Here is a 21,086-nt window from a genome sequence, read left to right on the forward strand (position 1 = left end):
AAATAAATAAATGCTTTAGGCTTCATACTAGATATTTCTCATGTGAAATGTCAAGAGAAAGTATGTTTAAAAATGACTACTGACTAGTACTTTTCTGGTAAGGCTCCAATTGGTAGCTCCTTGGTGCTAGCCTCCTGGGACAGCTCCACCCAAGTCAAGTCAATCCACACCAGGCCCCTTGCAAGTCATTATAAGTCTATGGCAGACCAGAGGCCAAAACCTGGCCCCTCCAAAGAGGTTCTAGGAGCAGGGTATCACAGGCCACCCTATCCAAGAAATGGCCACCAGAAAGATGGGTGAACCAAAACATAGAAACTGCAAGGTAAGCAAATCATAGAATATGAAAACGAAACGATGAAATACCACATTGTATAAACCGTCCGGTTGTGAAGCAGTTCTCTCATTAATTTCACCTGGGCACCACCAGGGGGGGGGGAGAGGTAAATGCACACTTGCCTCCTTTATTCCATAGCCATGATCCTCAGTGCAGATGATGAGTCACAATAATGTGACTGAAGATATTATATCCAAACCACAAATCAGAACACGAAGAAACAATGACATTTCAGTCAGTCATGGATCATTATCAAGTCGTGTAATGGAAAGAGAGAAGAGATAAACAATATGAGGGAAGAGAATGAGATGAAAGGTCGTCATTTCTTAATTTTCTGATGTGTGGTTTGGATATCCTGACCCTCAGTCTTTTGCCTGGCGTGCACACACGTCACAGTTGCACTTTTCATTCCTGCCATCTCTTCGAGTCCTAGTTATTCAGATCAGTATTGGCTATCCTACACACTGTTCTGTCTTGTTGGGGCCACTTGCATGTGCATTTGTTCTATATTTTAGTGTTTTATAGTGCATGTTTATTATTCCTCTCTTCTTGTGTGTGACTCTGATTAACTGTTCACCTCAAACTGCTTGTGCCTAAATTTAGTGATCATTTCTTGGTATTTGCTGATGTTGCCTTTGTCTGGCTAGGGTTACCTTCCCTGGTGGGTTTAGGTAACTGTTTCTGAAAAGCTGACTTCCAGTGGAAGATGCTGTACCCTACCTGTTGATTCCTAGGATCAATGTCCCTGCTGCCCAGTCTCTGACTGGGCCTCCTGGTTGCTGGTCTGATCAACTAGGCTGTTCAATGTAGCTGTTTGCAGTCTGATGTACAAGTCACAGTCTGATTGATCAGGTATCCTTTGAAGGTGCTTGTCAAGCTGTCTTTTGAACACTGCAAGAGGTCGGTCAACTATTCCCTGTATGTGTAGGGAAAGTGTGTTGAAAAGCCTTGGACATTTGATATTGACTGAGTTCACTCTCAGCATGCTTATTGTACCTCTGCTTTTCAGTGGGGCTATTTTGCACATCCTGCCATGCCTCCAGGTCTCATGTGGTGTTATTTCTGTGTGCAGATTTGAAACCAGTCCTAACATTTTCCAAGTGTAAATTACAGTATTATGTATCTCTCCTGCCTGCACTCTAGGGAATACGGATTTCAAATTCTTAGATGGTCCCAATAATTTAGATGTTTTATTGAGTGGATTCTAGCAGTAAAAGATCTTTGTGTGCTCTTCAGCTATGAATGGGGCTGTTATTGTGCCAAAACATTTCACTCTTTAAGAGTACTAATGTCTAAAAAAGTTTCATTGGCATGGCAGCTCTTGTTTGGAAGGTTCCTGTTATCCAACCTATCATTTTTCTTGCATATGTGACAGCAACTTTGTTGTGTTCTTTAAAATAAGGTCTTCTGACATGATTACTCCTCAATCTTTTACATTGCTTTTTCTTTCAATAGTGTGGTTTGACTGTTTTATTTGTGGCTTCTGTTTTGATGTTTTTGTTTTTTCTATAATACATTAATTGCAACTTACGCTAATTAAACATCATGTTATTTTCTGGGCCCACTGAAAGACTTGATTAACATCAGATTACAGGTATGCTGTGTCCTCTATATTGTCTACTCTCATGAAAATCCTAGTGTCATCTGTAGAGGATGATACATTACTATAGTTTATATCTGATGTGTGGATGAGGAAAAGCACTGGAGCCCAGAGCAAGCACAATACCTTCTGTGACTGACTAATCCATGATTAATGATTCTGATTTTACTTTGTTGACTTGTAATTCGGTTATTTCTGCAGTTTCTCGGGTGTTTAGATTTGCATTTTCCATTAGTTATTCCTGATAGCCCATATTTACATGCACCCGATGCATAATATTGGCAGGTTCCAGGCTCATGCTTTGTTGGATTATCTTGGTATATCTAATTACCTAAGTAATTACCTAAGTGTAGTTACAGGATGAAAGCTACGCTCGTGGTGTCCCGTCTCCCCAGCACTCTTTGTCATATAATGCTTTGAAAAATCTGTAATATAATTTGTGTTGGCTCTTTGCTGAAAGATCAAAGATTTGTGTAAACATCTTAGATTCCTGTTACTGTATTGCTCAGTCACTTCATTAAACTGTTCATGAACTGTCTCTAATATTTCTTTCACTTTGGCCACTTGTGTATGGGGTTAGCTGCATATTCTTCTTGCACATTCCTATATCCTGTGTAACCTCCATCTTTTCTGACAACAGCTCTTTTTGTTTGTTGAATTTCCCTGCCTAACTTATTGTAGTCACTAACACCTGGATTTCATTTAACTTTAAGAGCTATTTTACTTCATTTTCATATACTTCATTTTCCTCCTCCAGGAGTTTTCCTTTAGTTTCCCAGTGTTCCTTATCATTGCATAATTCTTTTATTTGATCTTCCAGAGCTGTAACTTTGTATCACATTCCTTTGGTGGTGCGCAAGTGGAGCTAACGAGACAACCGCTTCATGACTGGGTGCCTCAGGCATCTTGAGGCTTCGTTTTCTCATTTTCTTTGCTTTGTGTACCTTGTTGTTTGTATCTTTTAGTTTTTGGAGGCCTTTTCATGGTTAGGGTGATCTAGCATCCCCTGATCTGTGTGCCTCTTCAGAGGGGTCCAGGTTTTGGCCTTTGGTCCCTGGTAGGTTTAAAGTGACTCACAAAGACCTGGTGTGGATTGAACTGGGAAAAAGCTATCCAGGCAGCTAACACCAAGGAGCCACCAGAGAGGCATTTCATTACATTCAAAGTTGGTTTTATCAACTTCATAATCACTAGACTTAATGTACTTTGCAACAATTTTGTTATCTATATTATTTGGCTTCAAATGTTCTATTTTCTTTGTCTCTTTAGGTTGTTTTGATGATTAGGAACCAGATTAGGACTTTATCACTTAAATAAAGTACAGTATACATCTTTATTCCCTAAATCATTATAATTATCCCTATATTTTGTTTTTTTGATGGAGGGTTATTTTTTCTTTACTTCAATCCAACACACAATGACTTGCAGCTTTCACACATTCGAGTACAAATGCCAAACAATGTTTATTAAAACAAACAAGTAAATTAATGAATTATAACTACCTTACTCATTGTAGACAACTTCAACTTCAATTACACGTATCTCTAAAATTAGTTTCAACTTTGAGTCAGCTTAAAATAATCCAGTTTTTGACCGATTTTCGCCATTTTTACATATAGTGTGCACAGCTGTCTGTTCTACAATCCTATTAGAATGGATTTTTCATAAAACCTAAACATATGGAGTTATAAATTGTTTTGTCTAAATTTGGCACCTACTGTATTTCAAATGCCACATTGACAATTTTTTTTTTTTACATTAAACTAAACTGAAAACCTATAGTGTATTCTAAATCTATTCATGAAAATGAAGATCATACGCTATTCTGAGAACATAATACAAACACCAAATGAACAATTGGTGATATTTTATATTTTTGCAGCTGATTTGAAAAACTGAAGTTTTCAATATTCAATTATATAATTATTTTTTATTTTCTTATTTTTCAAGTTACGTTTGTGATCATTTAGACAAAGTTGCAGGATTTGCTAGTAGATTATGCACAAAATATAGGAAATCGTTTGATCAAGTTTGAGAAATTGATCTTATGGTACCATTAGGTCCTGTCGTATACGTGTGCCTTGTGCAGTTTAAGGGTTAAAGTGTTGTTATCATGTGTTGATTTTAGTTATCAGGTGGCATCATTACCCAGTTTTTATTCAAATGATTATTATATGTGGTTATAATGCATCTATATGGATGTATTAAGAGTTAACCTAGACCCATGAAAAAATATATAATTTTTAATTTTTATTAAATACTTCTTATTATATTATATGAGGTTTATTATAGGTTATTATAAATTCACTGAATCACCAGCACTGTGCCTATCATCAAATCACACTTTGTTGTTTCCTGCCAGTGTTTGATTCTATTTCTGGACAACATTACTAGACAGAAGAGAAGCACATGAGTGAGCTGCAAGATGTATACTTTGAGCTGTGCCAGGAACAGATTTACATGCTATATAGGTGTACATAATACTGTGTAGACCTATACTGTACTCACATTTTTTCTGTCAATTACTGTATGTGTAAATAATTATTCCACACTGTTTAAACTAAAGTAAAACAGCAGTACAGTACTGCATGTGATTTAAGTATACCTTAGAAGTCATCACTATCCTATACACCTTAATTTCATTTGAAGTTAGACAAATGAGGAAAAGGTTAAAACAAATCAAGCTGCTTGTATGTATGAGCGGAGTAAGGCACCTAACACATTCAAAAAATAAATCTTACTTGTATTTTATCCAACTCCCCAGTCGAGTCCATGCGCGAGGCCACATTGACAGCATTGCCCCAGATGTCATATTGAGGTTTGCGAGCACCTATGACACCAGCCACTACCGGCCCAATGTTGATACCTACAGAACATAAACAATTTACCTCGTCTTTCTCATGGTATTTACACACATTGCTAATACTATTAAACTAATACTTTCTGTATAAAACTGATTTTGATGATGTACTTGAAAAATTGACCAAGCAGCCTACAATTGTACAATGACTGGTCTTTTATAATTACTGTACAGTACTCATATCTGCACACTGCCACTTTACCACTATTCCTTAACAGCAATACTGGACAGTACAATAATAATAATAGAAATTACACAGAAATCAAACTAATGTGATATATATCAATGAGAAAATCAACTGGAGCTCATAGGTGACTTGGTCGAATCTGCGACCAACGGACGCGGGTTCATTGCATAGATGTGCCGGCTGGCACTCCGTTGGTCGTGGGTTCAAGTCACCTAAGAGCTTCAGTTGATTTTCTCAATAATAGAAATATTGTAATAAGCATTTCCATGGTGGTGTTGGCAGAAGGAACATTACTGAAAGTTGTCATATTCCAAGAGAATGTGTACTTTCTTAAGCATTTATTTTACAGTAATGCCTAGTTGTTTCCAAGGGGAGTATAATACTGTAGCTACAAAGACCTGCAACAAAAATAAAATGAATACTTACCAATTCGAATTTTAAAATTATTGAAGGAATGTTCATTCACATACTCCAGCTGGTCCCGTAGCCTCAGAGCGTAGTCTGCCATGGCTGTGACATGACTGAAGTTTTTCAAGTCTCTCGACGCTTTTGTTAGACCTGGCAAGATTGTTGAAGATACAGACATGTTCACCTATACAAGGAAAGGGAGACTTCACTTATAATCATTTAGAAGATTTAATAGCCTAGAACAAAGAGCACAATAAACAGAACATGCCTTATTAGTGCAGGAATTTATAACGAACCCACAGGGAAAGTCTCTGGAATAAACAAAATTCAATAAATACTTTTACATCCCCTAATAATGTTTTTGGTCATCTTAAAAAGACAGCATAGTTGTAGAAATATGAAGTGGTGTTACTGGTGAGCTGCTAAAGTGCTAGATTCACTGGAACATGAGCAAGAAGGGTCAATGGCTGAATATGAACCAGCTGCCCAATATGGAACTCAGAAGCCCTAGGGAACTGATTCCAAAGGCACAAGGACACCCAGCCCAAAGGCCTAAGACATAAATGGCCAAAAGACTGAGAGACAGACTGAAAAGCCTAGGGCACCCAGTCAAAGGCCTGCAGCAAGGTGCCTGGATGCCCAAGCAGGATAACAGTGAGTACCATGATCATAGTGGTAGGTGTTGTTTATACCCTTCCATTAATGGGAAGGTTAAGGGAGGAATTTTTCGAGAATAAAAACAAAAACCCCTACCCCCCCCCCTGTCAGCCAACAACTTTAACCTAGAGAAACCTGAAGCAAGAGCTTAAGTGGAGGGAAGATGCAAAAATCCAAACTGAGGCAGCCAGCCAACAGGCAAGCACCTTGAAGGCCACATGGTCACGGAATTGGTCGTGGAGGACAGGAGACACAGGGCCAAGTGGATGCACATGGGACAGAATTTAGACCATGCAAAAACTACACACATTCCACACCAGCAAAAAATGAATTACCTGGGGAGCAAGCAGGAGCATGGAACCCAAAGAAGATGCAGAGAAAGTCAGTGCAATGAACCCACAATGGACCACACAAAATAAACTGAGCACCCTATCCAGAGAAACACAAGGAATGCAGGTCACAAAAAACCCACCCCAGAGTGAAGGGAAAATTTAACAAAAAAAAAAAAAGTGAAGGCCTGAAACTGGCAGATAGCAAACAGAGCTCCACAAAAGAACATGCCACACAGCCAAAATGACAGACTATAGCCACCTCAGGGAACAAAAGAGGAGAAAATAGAGAGGCCGACAAGAGGGAACCACACCAAATCAAAGGTATGGGACAATACAGTTAACGGCACATTAAAGATGAAAAGGTATCTGCAATTGTCTCCATAAGGTGATGAGTGAGCATCTCGGCAGCCCAAACTGCAGGCAACAAAGCTAAGCACCATGTGCTTTTCTCATTAATCAAACGAAAGCTCGTCAATCGAGACAAATTTTCGGCGAGTGGTGTGCTCGTTACTCGAAATGCTCGTAGATAGAGGCGCTCGTCACTCGAGGTGCCACTGTATTACCTATGGGTATATGTTAGTGCTAGTGCCTTAAGCTCCTGGAAGCTATTGAAGGGACCAGCACAGAAACCCTCTAAAAACTCACCCATAGATAAACACGAATAGCCCTGTAAATAAAGCTTAAATAGAAATCTAGACTGCCTTAGTCATAAACAGCCAGTTTAATTAAATAATTCAATGTCTATTTGTGTATTATATTGTCGAATAATCTTCAATTTTATTACATTATAATCGTCACAAATGATCCGATTTCCATATACAGTGGTACCTTCATTTACGGTCGTAATCCATTCCCAGAGATGCGTCGTCAACCAAAACGAATTTTCCCATAAGAAATAATGCAAATTGAATTAATCCGTTCAACACCCCCAAAAATATTAACTTAAAAATACATTTCATATCGAATAACACTCATTTTGTACTAGCTACAACAGAGTACAGGTATGTATATCTTACCTTGAATAAGGACTCTTGTTGGCGTATGGAAGACGGTGAGGAGGGGGGAGGGAAAGAGGGAGGAGAGGTGTTACTGTTTGGAAGGGAAGTCCTCTTCCATTATAACATCAGGCAGTGACTTTTCTGGGGTACGCTCTCTCTCCTATGTTTTGCAGGCATACCACTAGGACATGGTTGTGGCTCACTGCTTGCTTGTTTCATATATAAGTGTGTACTAAGAATCTGTCTATAGACACATGTTTTTCCTTATGTTTTAACACTTGTCTGTAGTGAGACATCACATTGTCTCACCATGAATGATCTCATGTTTTTCCTCTATCGTCATCCTCACAACTATTTTCTTAGGTTGAACTATACCACTGACTTTCTTGGGACCCATGGCATGATATATAATAAGAACCTTTATGCTAAAAAAAGCAGAAAAGCAGGCAAACAATGAAATTTTTCACAAGAATTCAAGCATAGCTGCGGTCGTCAGTACTTGGATAGACTTGTAAACAAACAGAGCATTACACGCTCGTTCAACCCATACTTGTACGAGCGGACGTCGTCTTTCAAGTAAACCGTCGTACACCAATTTAAATTTTACGATGAATTTGATGTCAACCAAAAAAATCGTCCGCTAGGGCAGTCGTCAACCGAGGTTCCATTGTATAACAATTACTTTACTCGGTATTATTAGTATAACTAATGTTTCTTTTTAAATAATAAGTACAATATACAGTACTGTTTTTAAAATGAATGCAAGTCTTGCCTGAAATACCATGCATACAAACGAGATCAGACCTTTAAATACCGAACTGTACTATACCTCACAAATACTAGGTAAACTAATCACGTGAATTTTTAAGTTCTGCAGGGAATACTTGTAAAATATACAAGTGTTTACACTAACTTTAATAACATCATTTGTGAATATGGATATACCGTGCATACAGTATTATTATTAAGTATTATCATTAACATGGCCTGACATTTTGTGGATTCAAAATATTATTCTGAATTTGTGCATAGCCTAACTTCAGAAGGGCTAACTTCTATTGCTATGTCACTAGTAATAAAGTTTAGACACATTTGCCAACCAATTCTCTTACTGCCAAGAATCTGTCGTAAAAGTGACTTAGGCGAGTGTCAATATTTGAGGCGTGATAACGTGTGAGTGATGCCCTCCAAACACATCACCACATTGTAGTGACTTACATGCTACGGCCACATATGTTGTCCCAGTTGACTTGACTACCTGCTGCAGCCGTGAATGTCACCCCAGTAGACTTGACTTGCCTGCTGCAGCCATGAATGTCACCCCAGTAGACTTAACTTACCTGCTGCAGCCATGAATGTTGCTCTAGTTGACTTGACTCACCTGCTGCAGCCATGTATGTTGCTCTAGTTGACTTGACTTACCTGCTGCAGCCATGAATTCTCCCTAGATGACTTTACTTACCTGCTGCAGCCATGTATGTCGCCCCAGTTGACTTGATCTTCTCAATGTATTTAAAACGTTCCTCCTCAAGTAGCTCATCAAAGTCTGCAATGATCTCGTTGAGGAGACGCAGGCACTCCACTCCCTCATTGTTGGACTCGAGCTCCATGTAAAAGTCAGAGAAGTTGGGGATGGAGGCAAAGAGAATGCACACACTCTCACACTCCTCATGATACAGCTCCTGAGGGAGAGGATGGCACCTAATGTAGCTTCCATGCATATGGGTGAGTGTGATTTTGTGCACGCTACACAACTTTGCTACGATTGAGCACCAGCCTTGGGTCCCACCCCTTAATTCATCATTAATCACCTATGCGATGCATCCTGGACTGATGATTAATATTTTTACATTTAAACCTGTTTTTAAATGTTTACATATTCTACTTCCTCTCCTAGCTCAGTACTCTTACCATTAAGAAGTTCTTTCATATATCTCTAATCTCTAGTTCTTCCTTATATTTTGTATTCATTTAAGTGTTAGGCTTCCACACATCATGATCTCAAACTTGTAAGTTAGTTTTTCTGGTGCTTAACTTCTCACCATCCCGTATCTACTGAGGCAATGAACAGCATGCTTGTGCATCAACATTATTGTTCTTTATAAAACACTGGTAAGCAAACACCTTCCAAGGATACCTGATCAACCAGGTTGTGATTCATATGTCAGGCTATGAGCAGCTGCATCAAACAGCCTGGTGGATTGACCAGGAAGCCTGGTCAGGGGACACAGGTACATTGAACCCCAGAATCTTCAACAGGTAGGTAGGCAAAACTCGTTTCACATTTTGTACCAGTACTAGAGCATCTCTCTTCTCCTTCAGCAGTTCATAATTTTGCCTTCACCTCTAATCCTGGGTAGTCTTCCAAAGCAGCTTCTGCTGTAGACTCCCAAAACTGTATTTCTAGCTGCAAAGTCTTCAAAGTCTTCAAACTCTTGGCCTGCAGCATACAATGTGAGGTTTCAGTCACCGACTCCGCCAAAAGAGTGCTGATACTGGGATACCTGCTGCACCCAAACATCAGGCTACAGTCACTGGCTGCCTACACTGCAGTTTCTGATGTTAAACCACCTGATATCTCGATCAACAGCATCCCACATCTAGTTATAGTTACATTCTTGCTTCCTTCTTCAATATCTATAAACTATTAAGAGAATACGCTTAATATGTCAACACTGTGTGTACTTCACACATCTTCTGTCCTCATAGAATATTACATTGGTGTCCTGTAATATGAATTGGACATGATATGAATTTCAGAGAATAACAGAGTACATAGAGATGTTCATTGTCTATATGTACGATTTACCAGAAGGAATGCAGAATTATATGAACATGTTTGCTGATGATGCCAAGCTATTGGGGGATAGTAAGAAACTTAGACGATTATCATTCCCTTCAAGAAGACCTGCACAAAATAAGTGTATGGAGCAACACTTGGCAAATGGAAATTAATGTGAATAAATCCCATGTAATGGAATGTGGAATAGGAGAAAATGGACTAAACACAACCTACAAATTATATGAAAAGACTTTAAAGAATTCTGATCTAGGTGTGGCTCTGGATACAAAAAAAAACTCACCTGAGGACCTTATAAAGAACATTGTACTAGGAGCCTATGCTATCTTTCCAAATTTTGAATCGTTTTTTTAAATACATGGATGGCAAAATATTAACAAAATTTTTCGCGAATTGTGGAACCAAAATTGGAATATTCAGCGGTTGTTTGGTGCCCATATCTCAAGATGCACCTCAACATACTGGTAAAGGTGCAAAAACAAAATGACTCCCAGAACTGAAAGATGAGCTATGAGGAGAGGCTAGAAGTGTTTAATACTGTATACCAAAACTAAAAGATAAAAGAAAAAGTTGCTATATGATCACTACGTACAAAATAGTAATGGTAATCAACAAAATTGATGAATTCCTGAAATCTGGAACTTCCACAGATCATAGATTTAAGCTAAGGAAACAAAGCTACCAAATAAACATTAGAAAGTTCACTTTTGCAAACAGTGTGTTAGACAGTTGGAGAAAGTTAAGCGAGATGATGGTGGAGGCCAAAAGCTTGGTACAGTACTTTAAACCCCTCAACTGCGCCGGCCAACAAATGTCGTTTTGAGAGTTGTGTGTTTTTATTTTTAATTATGTTATATTTTAATGTTTTTAATGTTTTCATTACTCTTTGTGTTTTGAAATGGAAATAGTTTAGTTTGGAAACATTTTGACATTAACTTTACCCGAACATTTATAAAAACAATTAAAATATGTCCTTAACGATTGCACTTTGAAGTTTTTGTCAAAAACAGGTGCACAGTGCAGGGTTTATAGTGTCATATGATAAAGAGTACTGGGAAGAAGTAACACCACGAGCGTATCTCTCATCCTGTAACTACATTTATGTAATTACCCTTGATGCCACCACCACTGGCTGCAGTCCCACCTATGCCTTCAGTCCTGCCCCCAATGCAAGACCTGGTAATGGACTCCAAAGACAGTGATAATGACTTCAGCCTTAAGGGATTCATGAAGCATGCTGACACTACTATTCCCTGACCTGACCTGCATCAGGCCTGCACACTTTCTTGACTACTGTATATGGTTTTTGTTGTGAGGGAGGGGAGGGGGCGGGAAGGAGAAGTGCTACAGTTATCTTTCTTCTTTAAGCCTAGCACACAACTTCTCCCAGAAGGACAGCAATCACAGCCTGCTCCTACATCACAAATGACCATATGCCTTAAATAAATACCATTTGACTTAACTGACACTTCAGTGAGCCTTGGACCAAAATTATGTCATGTCTAATTTCTTTTCCTGGTTTAGTGAATTCTGCCTTCACCTCTTCTCCTTGAATGTCTTCTTCTCAAGTGGCCGACTCTATCAACACCAGGACTTGCTACTACGTTGCCTGAACTATTGGCTCAAAACGTCTTAAACTGGACATACAGGATACAAGATTCAATCAGATCGCCTTACAGAACAAAAATGACACATAAAGGATCTATGAATAATGATGTCATGTAACTTAATGTTTAGTAAGCATAACAAAGCAAATATAGTATCAATCAGGCAAATAATAGTAGACAATGAGAACTTTTAAATCCAGGGATGCCACCATACAGCTGCTGCTTTTCAAATCACTTGTGCTATCCGATCTTGAATAATGTTCGATACTCAACTACCCTCTCACTCCAGTACGTTGTTATTTTACTGTGTAGGTTAGGGACCTGGCCTTCCAGTATTTTCCATGTGTATATTATTTGGTATCTCTCTCGTCTCCTTTCTAGTGAGTGCATTTGGAGAGCTTTGAGACGATCCCAATAATTTAGGTGCTTTATCGCGTCTATGCGTACCATACATGTTTTCTGTATTCCCTCTATTTCAGCAATCTCTCCTGCTCTGAAGGGGGAAGCGAGTACTGAGCAGTACTCGAGATGGGACAACATAAGTGATTTGAAGAATACAACCATTGTGATGGGATCCCTAGATTGGAAAGTTCTCATAATCCATCCTATAGTATCATTTTTGTGGCTGACGCAACACTTGCTTGGTTATGCTCCCTAAACGTTAGATCGTCGGATATCATTATTCCCAAATCCTTGACATGCTGTTTACTTATTATGCACAGATTCAATTGTGTTTTGTACTCTGTATTATGTTTCAGATCCTCATTTTTGCCGTACCTGAGTACCTGGAATTTATCACTGTTAAACATCATGTTATTTTCTGGGGCCCAATCAAAAACTTTGTTGATATCTGCTTGTAATTTTTCAATGTCTTCAGCAGAGGTAATTTTCATTCTGATTTTTGTGTCATCTGCAAAAGATGACACGAAGCTGTGACTTGTATTTTTATCTATATCCGATATGAGAATAAGGAAGAGCAGTGGTGCAAGGACTGTACCTTGAGGTCCAGAGCTTTTAACTGCGCTTGGACTTGATTTGATTGACTGTTACTCTTTGTGTTCTGTTCGACAGGAAATTGAGTATCCAGCGTCCTTCTTTACCAGTTATTCCCATTGACCTTATTTTGTGTGCAATCTCTCCATGATCACATTTGTTGAAAGCCTTTGCAACGTCTGTATATACTACATCTGCATTTTGCTTTTCTTCTAGAGCTTCTGACATATTGTGTGCTCAGCTGTCTGTTCTACAATCCCTTCAGAATGGATTTTTCATAAACTTTATACATTTGGAGTTATAATTTTTTTTTGTCTAAATTTGCCACAGATTTCAAATGCCATATAGACATTTTTTTACAGTAAACTATACTGAAAACCTATACTGTATTCTAATTTGATGAAAATGAAGATCATATGCTATTCTGAGAGAATAATAACACCAAATGAACAATTGGTGATAGTTTATATTTTCTATTACCATTTGAAAATCCAAAGTTTTCAATATTCAATTTTAAAATTAGTTTTCATTCTCTTGTTTTTCAAGTTATGTTGTGATCATTTAGATAAAGTTGGAGCATTTGCATACATGTAGTTGATTATGCAAAAAAAATTAAGTGTTTGTGCAAGTTTTAAAAACTTATGTCAAATCATATATATATGTTTTGCGCGGTTTAAGGGTTAAACGAAAAATTCAAAAGAGCATTTGTACAAAATGAAATCTAAAGAGAACCAGACACAATAATAATTCCAGAGAACAGTACAGAGCACATAGGTGTCTAGCCACTGCATTGCGCAAAGCACTTTAAGGCGCTTTGAGGGTTGTGTGATTTTTTCTGGGGAGCCTTATCGGCTCCCCGGAGCTCCCCGGTTGGCATGCTGCTCTCAGGTGGGTTTCTCCCCTGTTTCCAGTCCCAAAATGAAACTGCGCGGTTCATTCTGGATTTGTCCCGTTTGAACCCGTGGGTTTATTGCCCCTCCTTTTGGATAACTACTCTGTCCCAGGTCCGTCTTCTCTTGGAGCCGGGCGCTTGGATGGTGTCCCGGGACCTCAAAGACATGTATTGGCACTTGCTCGGGATTGCACCAGTACCAATACAAAACCGAGCCAGTCAGGGACTGGCTCGGTTTTGTTGTGGGGCATCAAGGTTACTGCTTTTGTTGCTTTCCTTTCGGTTTGACTCTGGCACCTCGCGTTTTTACACGCCTCGCGTTTTTACACGCCTTGCGTGGGTCGTGGTGGCCTGTCTGCATCTGTTAGGTATTCGGGTTCTAGCCTACCTCAATGACTGGCCCCCAGCCGGTCCACATGTCTGCTCGCCAGGGATTTGGTTCTTTCCCAAGTAGCCAGGTTTAGGTTTCTGGTGAACTGGCGGAAGTCCCATCTGGTTACCTCTCAGATTCGGTCTTGGCTGGGTCTTGTGAGGGATGCTCGGTCCACTTCCCTGTCTCTTCCTCCGGCTGCTCTGCTTTGCCTGCATTCCCACCTTTGTTCCTGAAGGGCTCCCTGATCACATGGTGGTTGCTCGAGGATTTGTGTGGAAGCCTGAACTTTGCCATGATGGTCTACCCGCCGGGTCGGGTGTGGCATCGTTGGCTGTTCTGGTTCCTTCAGGGATGTACCTTGCGCCTCTCTCGCGACCGTTGAGTTCGGTCTTCAGGGGCTTTGCATTGGTTGCTGCGTCACCGGCTTCCTCTTCGGGTTTTTCGGGGTTCAGTACCTTGGCACCTACCCAAGCCCTCGCTCGATATATTCACGGACACATAGTGACATGTTCACGTTGTCTCTGGGCTGGGGCTTTGTGACCAGTGCTCACCAGGCCGGTCAGGGATGGTGGGGTCTGTCTTTCCGTCGGGCTCATAGCATGGTGCGGGAGTTTGCGGCTGTGTGGATGTCGCTCCAGAGGGTTCGGGTTGCTCGCAGATTGACGATCCGGTTCCATTCGGACTGTTACTCAGTGGTTCATTGCCTGAACTGAGGTGGTTCCATGCGGTCCTTGGCTCTTTGGGGCTGGTCGCTTCAGGTGACTTGTCTGCCGAGTTCTCAGGGTTTGGCTCTCCTGGCGGTTTACGTTCAGGGAGTCTGCAATGTTCTGGCAGACAGCCTGTCCCGGTTCATTCCCCTGTCCACGGAATGGAATGTTGACGCCAAGTCGTTAAGTTGGCTCTGCCAGACGTTCGGGCCTCCGGAAGTGGATCTCTTCACATCGGCGTGGTTGAGGCGTCTCCCGGTGTACGTGGCGTCCTTATCCGACTGCGAGGTGACTCGCTTGTCGGAGAAGGGGAGTCGAGTCCATCGGGGTCGACACCTTCAGGCAGGACTGGGCGAGGTGGGGTTACCTGTACTTCTTTCCCCCAGTTCAGCTGATGTTCCAGGTCCTGGCTCGCTTATAGACTTACCAGGGAAGAGTTGTCCTTCTGGCTTCTTGGTGGCCGGCCCAGCCTCAGTTTCAAGCGCTACTTGCTCAGTGTCCGAACCCCAAGGGTCTTACCGTGGCTCTGCCTCTTTCAGCAGATAGGTCCAGCCCGGTACAAGGCTGGTTCATTCTTCTTCTCAAGTCTTTGCGTCTGGAGTTTCTGACTCGAGTCTATCATCACTTGTATGGGGCGCAGGTGGCTTCGTTGTTGGTCTCTCACCTGCATGCTTCATTTCAGTGGCAGTATGAAGTTTCCTGGCGGTCGTTCCGGTTTTCCCTATCTTTGCGTTGGTGTACTTTGGTCTCAGATAGGGTTTTGTCCTTTCTTTCGTGGTTATTCCAGCACTGTCGTCTTATGTTGAATACTGTTGCCTCGTATTGTGCAGTGCTGGCGGAGCCGCTCCAGCTCGAATTCGGTGTTGATGTTACTTCTGTCCCGTTCCACAACCTGTCTCGTGCGTTGTTTCACCTCCAGCCTGCTCGTGCGCCTCCTGAGCCGTCCTAGTCTTTGGACCGGGTGCTCTTTTTTCTCTCTTTTCGGTTTGTGGTAGCTCCTTTTCAGGATTGTTATTTTAAGGCACTTTTTTTCCTTTTTTCCTGTTGCTTTGGCCTCTGGGGGTCAGGTTGGGGAGCTTCATGCTCTCCTCCAGCACAGGGGTTTCTGCTCTTTCGGTCCTGGTGGCAGATTTGTTTGGTTGCAGCCGTCTCCTCCTTTTCTGGCAAATAATGAGACTGCTGCTTTCTGGAGGGGGTCCTTGGGTTGTTGATGCTTGGTTCGTCAGGCCAGGAGTGTATCATGTGCTATGTCCGGTTGCGGCTCTTAGCCGTTATTTGCGCACCACGGCTTCGGTGACCGGGGATGTGCTTTGGGTTGACCCGGTTTCCCTCCTTCCCTGTTCCAGGGCTAGGGTCTCTGGTCATTCGCAGGGTTATTAAATCTAGCCAGCCTGCAGTCCATCCCAGTGGCCATGATGTTCGTAAGTTTGCTGCTTTGGCTGCCGTCTTTGGCAATATGTCTTAGGTTGACATTCGGGCAAGGGGTTTTTGGGAGGTCGAACAGGGTCCTGGCCGCTCGCTACCTTGTTAATGTCCCAGGACCTGGTAGGGCCTGCGTTGCATTGGGTCGACGGTTGCAGCCAGTTGTCTCAACTTCGCGTTGAGGTGAGAGGATCGGCCACCTCCCGGGTGGAGTACCAGTGTTTTTCCGTGTGTTTGGGGAGTTAGCTCTGGGGAGCCGACGGGGCTCCCCCAGAAAACTAGTGTTGAATGTAATGAAACGCTATTTTCTGGGTGAGATCCGGAGGCTCTCCGGCATCCCTCCCTCCCTCCGGTGGGCGGTGTATTCGCATGTTTGATATCCAGCCAAAGAACTGCCTGTTGGATTGCCGGTGCGAAGGTCTGCGGCTCCCCCTTCCTCCTCCTGGGGAGGGGGTGGTTGCGCAGACAGCGGCGTGATGACATTATGCTAGTTGCTAATTTTCATTTGGGGAGTTCTTTCCACTCGTTCCACTTTCGGCAGCAATTTTTTCACCAGAATAGGGGTTTGTTTTGGGCCACCTACCTTTCTGGATGACAGACCCAGTCGATGGCAGACACTGAATGCTTCCAACCACACGGGGGTTTCTATAGGCCAGTGCTCCTTGTGCCTCTAGCCCCCTCTCTGAGGGGGCCAGGTTTTGGCTCGTGGTCCCCGGTAGGCAAGAACTCCATGGACTTTGATGCCAGAAAGCTAATAAGTACATATCAGTCTGGATAGCTCCGCCTTCGGGTCTCACCCAGAAAATGGTGTTTCATTAAATTCAACGCTGGTTTTTTTAATTAGGCCATTTTTTAAGTATTTTTTTTTAATGTTTTCTTAGTGATTTGAAATGAAAATGATTGAGTTTGGAAACATTTTGATGTTAACATTAGCTGAGCATTTATAAAAACAACAAAAATATGTCCTTAACAACTGCACCATGAAATTTTTGCCAAAAACAGGTGCACAGTGCAGGGGCTAGAGACAGAGTAGAAAAAATGCTCAAGGAGCTAAGTAAGAACAAAGCAGTTGGCCCAGATGGAGTTTCACCATGGGTTCTTCTTGAGGTTATCTTGAGATGATTTCGTGGCTTAGTGTCCCCGCGGCCCGGTCCTCAACCAGGCCTCCACCCCCCAGCCCCCAGGAAGCAGCCCGTGACAGCTGACTAACTCCCAGGTACCTATTTACTGCTAGGTAACAGGGACATCAGGGTGAAAGAAACTCTGCCCATTGTTTCTCGTCGGCCCCAGGATCAAACCCGGGACCACAGGATCATGTGTCCAGTGTTCTGTCCGCTCAGCCACCGGCTCCTTGGGTTCTGAGTTCTGAGAGTATGTGCACCTGAGCTCAGCATTCCACTTCAACTGATTTTTAAGGCATCCTTGGGTAAAGGAGTCGTAACAGATGTGTGGAAAAAAGGCTAACATAGTTCTAGTCTACAAAATTGGCAGCAGGGAAGACCCACTCAATTATAGACTTGAATCATTGACAAGTGTAATAATCAAAGTACTGTATTGGAAAAATAATTACAACTAAATGGGTAAAACACCTGGAGAAAAACGATATAATAACAGACAGATAGAGTGGTTTTTGATCTGGAAGATCCTGCATAACAAATTTACTCAGTTTCTATGATCGACAATGAGATTTTACAGGAGAGAGATGGTTGGATTGATTGCATCTATTTGGACCTAAAAAATGCTTTTGACAGAGTTCCACATAAGAGGTTGTTCTGGAAACTGGAACACATTGGAGGAGTGACATGTAGGCTTCTAACATTGATGAAAAATTTTCTGACAGAAAAATAAGGGCAGTAATCAAAGGTAATGTATCAGACTGGAGTACCACAGGGTTCAGTTCTTGCACTGTTAATGTTCATTGTCTACATAAACGATCTACCAGATGGAATACAGAATTATATGAACATGTTTGCTGATGATGCTAAGATAATAGGATAGGAAACTTAGATGATTGTCATGCTCTTCTAGAAGACCTGGACAAAAGCGTATGGAGCACCACTTGGCAAATGGAATTTAATGTAAATAAATGCCATGTTATGAAATGTGGCAAACAGTAGTGAACATGGACCCCACACAACTTATAAATTATGTGAGAAATCTATTAAGAATTATGATAAAGAAAGAGATCTATGAGTGGTTCCACATGGAGACCACATAAAGAACATCGTGCGAGGAGCCTATACCACACTTTCTAATTTCAAAATTGCTTTTAAATACATGGATGGTGAAATACTAAAGAAATTGTTCCCGACCTTTATTAGACCAAAGCTTGAATATGCAGTGGTTGTATGGTGCCCATATCTTAAGAAGCACATCAACAAAAGACATGTTATCAACAAGACACGTGCAACTAAATGAATAGGTGCAAAGACATGCAACTAAATGGCTCCCAGAACTGAAGGACAAGAGTTACAAGGAGAGGGTAGAGGCATTAAATATGCCAAAACTAGAAGATAGACGGAAAAGAGGCAATATGATCACTACATACAAAATAGGAATGGGAATCGATAAAATTGATAGGGAAGAATTCCTGAGAACTGGAACTTCAAGAATAAGAGGTTATAGATTTAAACTAAGTAAACAAAGCTGCCGAAGGAATATAAGAAAATTCACTTTTGCAAACAGAGTGGTAGACATTTGGAACAAGTTAGGTGAGAAGGTGGTGGAGGCCAAAACCATCAGTAATTTCAAAGCATTATATGGCAAAGAGTGCTGGGAAGACAGGAAACCACAAGCATAGCTCTCAAACTGTAATTACACTTAGGTAATTACAATTGTGTAATTACTACTGTACTGTGACTCACATCAGGAGCCTTGTCGACACTGAGGAAGTGGATGGCGACGTGCTCGGGCAGAATGTTGGCGATTAGCTTCCTATTGTATGCCTGCAGATGCTCGATCTCCTCTTTCTCTCCTGTAACAAGCACAGACATGTCACCAAACAATATTCCCGCTACCGAAAATAATTTAGTGACTTACATGTCTACTTAGGTGATCTCCACCTTTTGCCTTGGTCAAGGTGGCTTGGTCAGTTTAAGCTTCAGAATACTACCAGGTCATCTTCAACCCAAGGTTATTATGGGTATGGAATTCATATACTGTACTATACTATTTAGTAAATAGTTATTATGCTGACATGATCACAGTAAAGGTACAGACTTCTAAGTGAATATTTGAGTGCTCTGAATCCTGGTCCAGAATATCTATGCAAGTTTTGAAAGGGAATGTGCTTTACAGTATAATGGCCTGCTATTTCCTAAAGATAAACACACAATTATTCATTGTATTAGCAAAAGGATACAGAGTACACAAGATTTTTGTACAGCTCCTTAATAAGCAGCGTTAATTAAGAGTAAGTCGTACAACTAACAAAATGGTAAAAATGGTCGTTGTACAGTACATAGTGTATAGGAGATCAGTAGTGGGTCTATGTAGTATATTGTACACTAACACAATACATGTACTGTAATATTAGAAGCTGTGGGTTAACAATGAATCTTACACTAAAATGTTAAAGAATAAATTTTACATTTAATTTTTTGGTGGCAAACATTTGTAAATAAATGAGATAAGAGAGTGGCAAAATTGACAGTAACATGGTTTGGTTACTGTATTATGGATGAAAATTATTGGTAGATGTCTACAATGTTACAGTACATAATACTGTATATTGCTCACATTGCATCCTACTTCTGCAACCTGCAGAATCTGATTGCTTTAAACCAATGTCGGCCAGGATTATGCAGACATGATTCCATGTTTCATAATTTTATTTTTCAGCCCACTTTTTGGAGATTTTCATAATGTATGATGTGATATCGATCTATATTTCTGCATCTTCTTTATTGTACTCTTTATGCAGTGGCACAATCTCCACTGTGTTTTGTGTGTTGTGGATGCTACCAGTAGTAGGCATCCACCAGTCTCAGGAGACTATAGGGTTGCACTCTGGTTAATGGTCTGGAGTGGCCTCTCCAGGGCACAAAGCCAGGGTAGGTTGATACAGGGGAGAAGCTGTCATCCATGCAGCAGGTCCCTCCCTCTCCACGGCGCCGAAAATCTCTAATAGAAAGGCAAATGCCAATACGATTGGCATTTGGGGCCAAGGTAACTAGGTCCCATATCCATAGGATGCGTAGGGCCTGTGATAGTTTTTTGTTGTAATTCTTAATGAATATAGAAGTCCAAGAGCCTGGGCTTGGGGTAGAGTGAAAGGACATGCTGTCTGTCCACTTCAAAGTCCAGAGGGGTTAGGGTAACATCAGAGATATGAGTCGAGATTAGTGGTATGATAATACAGGGGTATCTCAGTTTACGAATTTAATCCGTTCCTGGAGACGGTTCGTAAACCAAAGTGAATTTCCCCATAATAAATAATGGGAAATGAATTAATCCATTCCTGACTCCCCAAAAAATTAACTTCAAACTAAATTTTATACCTAATTCACCCAAATCTTCAATACAAAAGTACTATACCTGTATGTACAAGTTATTACTTACCTTTACTGATGACTCCTGTTGGTGTATGGAAGATGGTGAGGAGGGGGGAGGAGAAAAGGTGTTACTGTTTGGAAGGGGAGTCCCCTTCCATTATAACATCAGGCAGTGATGATTTCTCTGGGGTGCACTCTCTGGCACGTTTTGCTTGCATACCACTAGGACCTGCTTCTGGCTCATTGCATGATTTTCTCATTGTTTTTCTTGAAGATTGTTTTTCCCTTCTTTGTAACACTTGTGTGTAGCGAGACATCACATTGCCATTAATAAGATCAATGCAACGGCCTGCTAAAGCTTTATCTGGGTGATTCTTTTCAGCAAAACTTTGCAGTTCTTCCCATACTACACGCATTTTCTTA

General features: G+C 41.1%; 1 protein-coding gene across 6 annotated transcripts in view; it reads right to left on the reverse strand.

Annotated features, from left to right (window-relative positions):
* LOC123756565 (adenylate cyclase type 5) overlaps positions 1-21,086 on the reverse strand; it is an 814,648-nt gene that overhangs the window by 8,560 nt on the left and 785,002 nt on the right. For 4 of the 6 annotated variants that reach the window (XM_069331335.1, XM_069331336.1, XM_069331337.1 and 1 more), the window contains 4 exons: positions 19,035-19,144; positions 8,839-9,058; positions 5,408-5,539; positions 4,676-4,800 (listed from right to left, as the gene is read on the reverse strand). In XM_069331335.1, coding sequence (XP_069187436.1) covers positions 4,676-4,800; positions 5,408-5,539; positions 8,839-9,058; positions 19,035-19,144 — 587 coding nt within the window. Of the gene's footprint in view, positions 1-4,675; positions 4,801-5,407; positions 5,574-8,838; positions 9,059-19,034; positions 19,145-21,086 lie in introns of those variants that run through there. The other 2 variants (XM_069331339.1, XM_069331338.1) reach the window with 2 other exon arrangements.

The sequence above is a fragment of the Procambarus clarkii genome, chromosome 25 (assembly GCF_040958095.1).
Source record: "Procambarus clarkii isolate CNS0578487 chromosome 25, FALCON_Pclarkii_2.0, whole genome shotgun sequence".
Taxonomy (NCBI): Eukaryota; Metazoa; Arthropoda; class Malacostraca; order Decapoda; family Cambaridae; genus Procambarus; species Procambarus clarkii.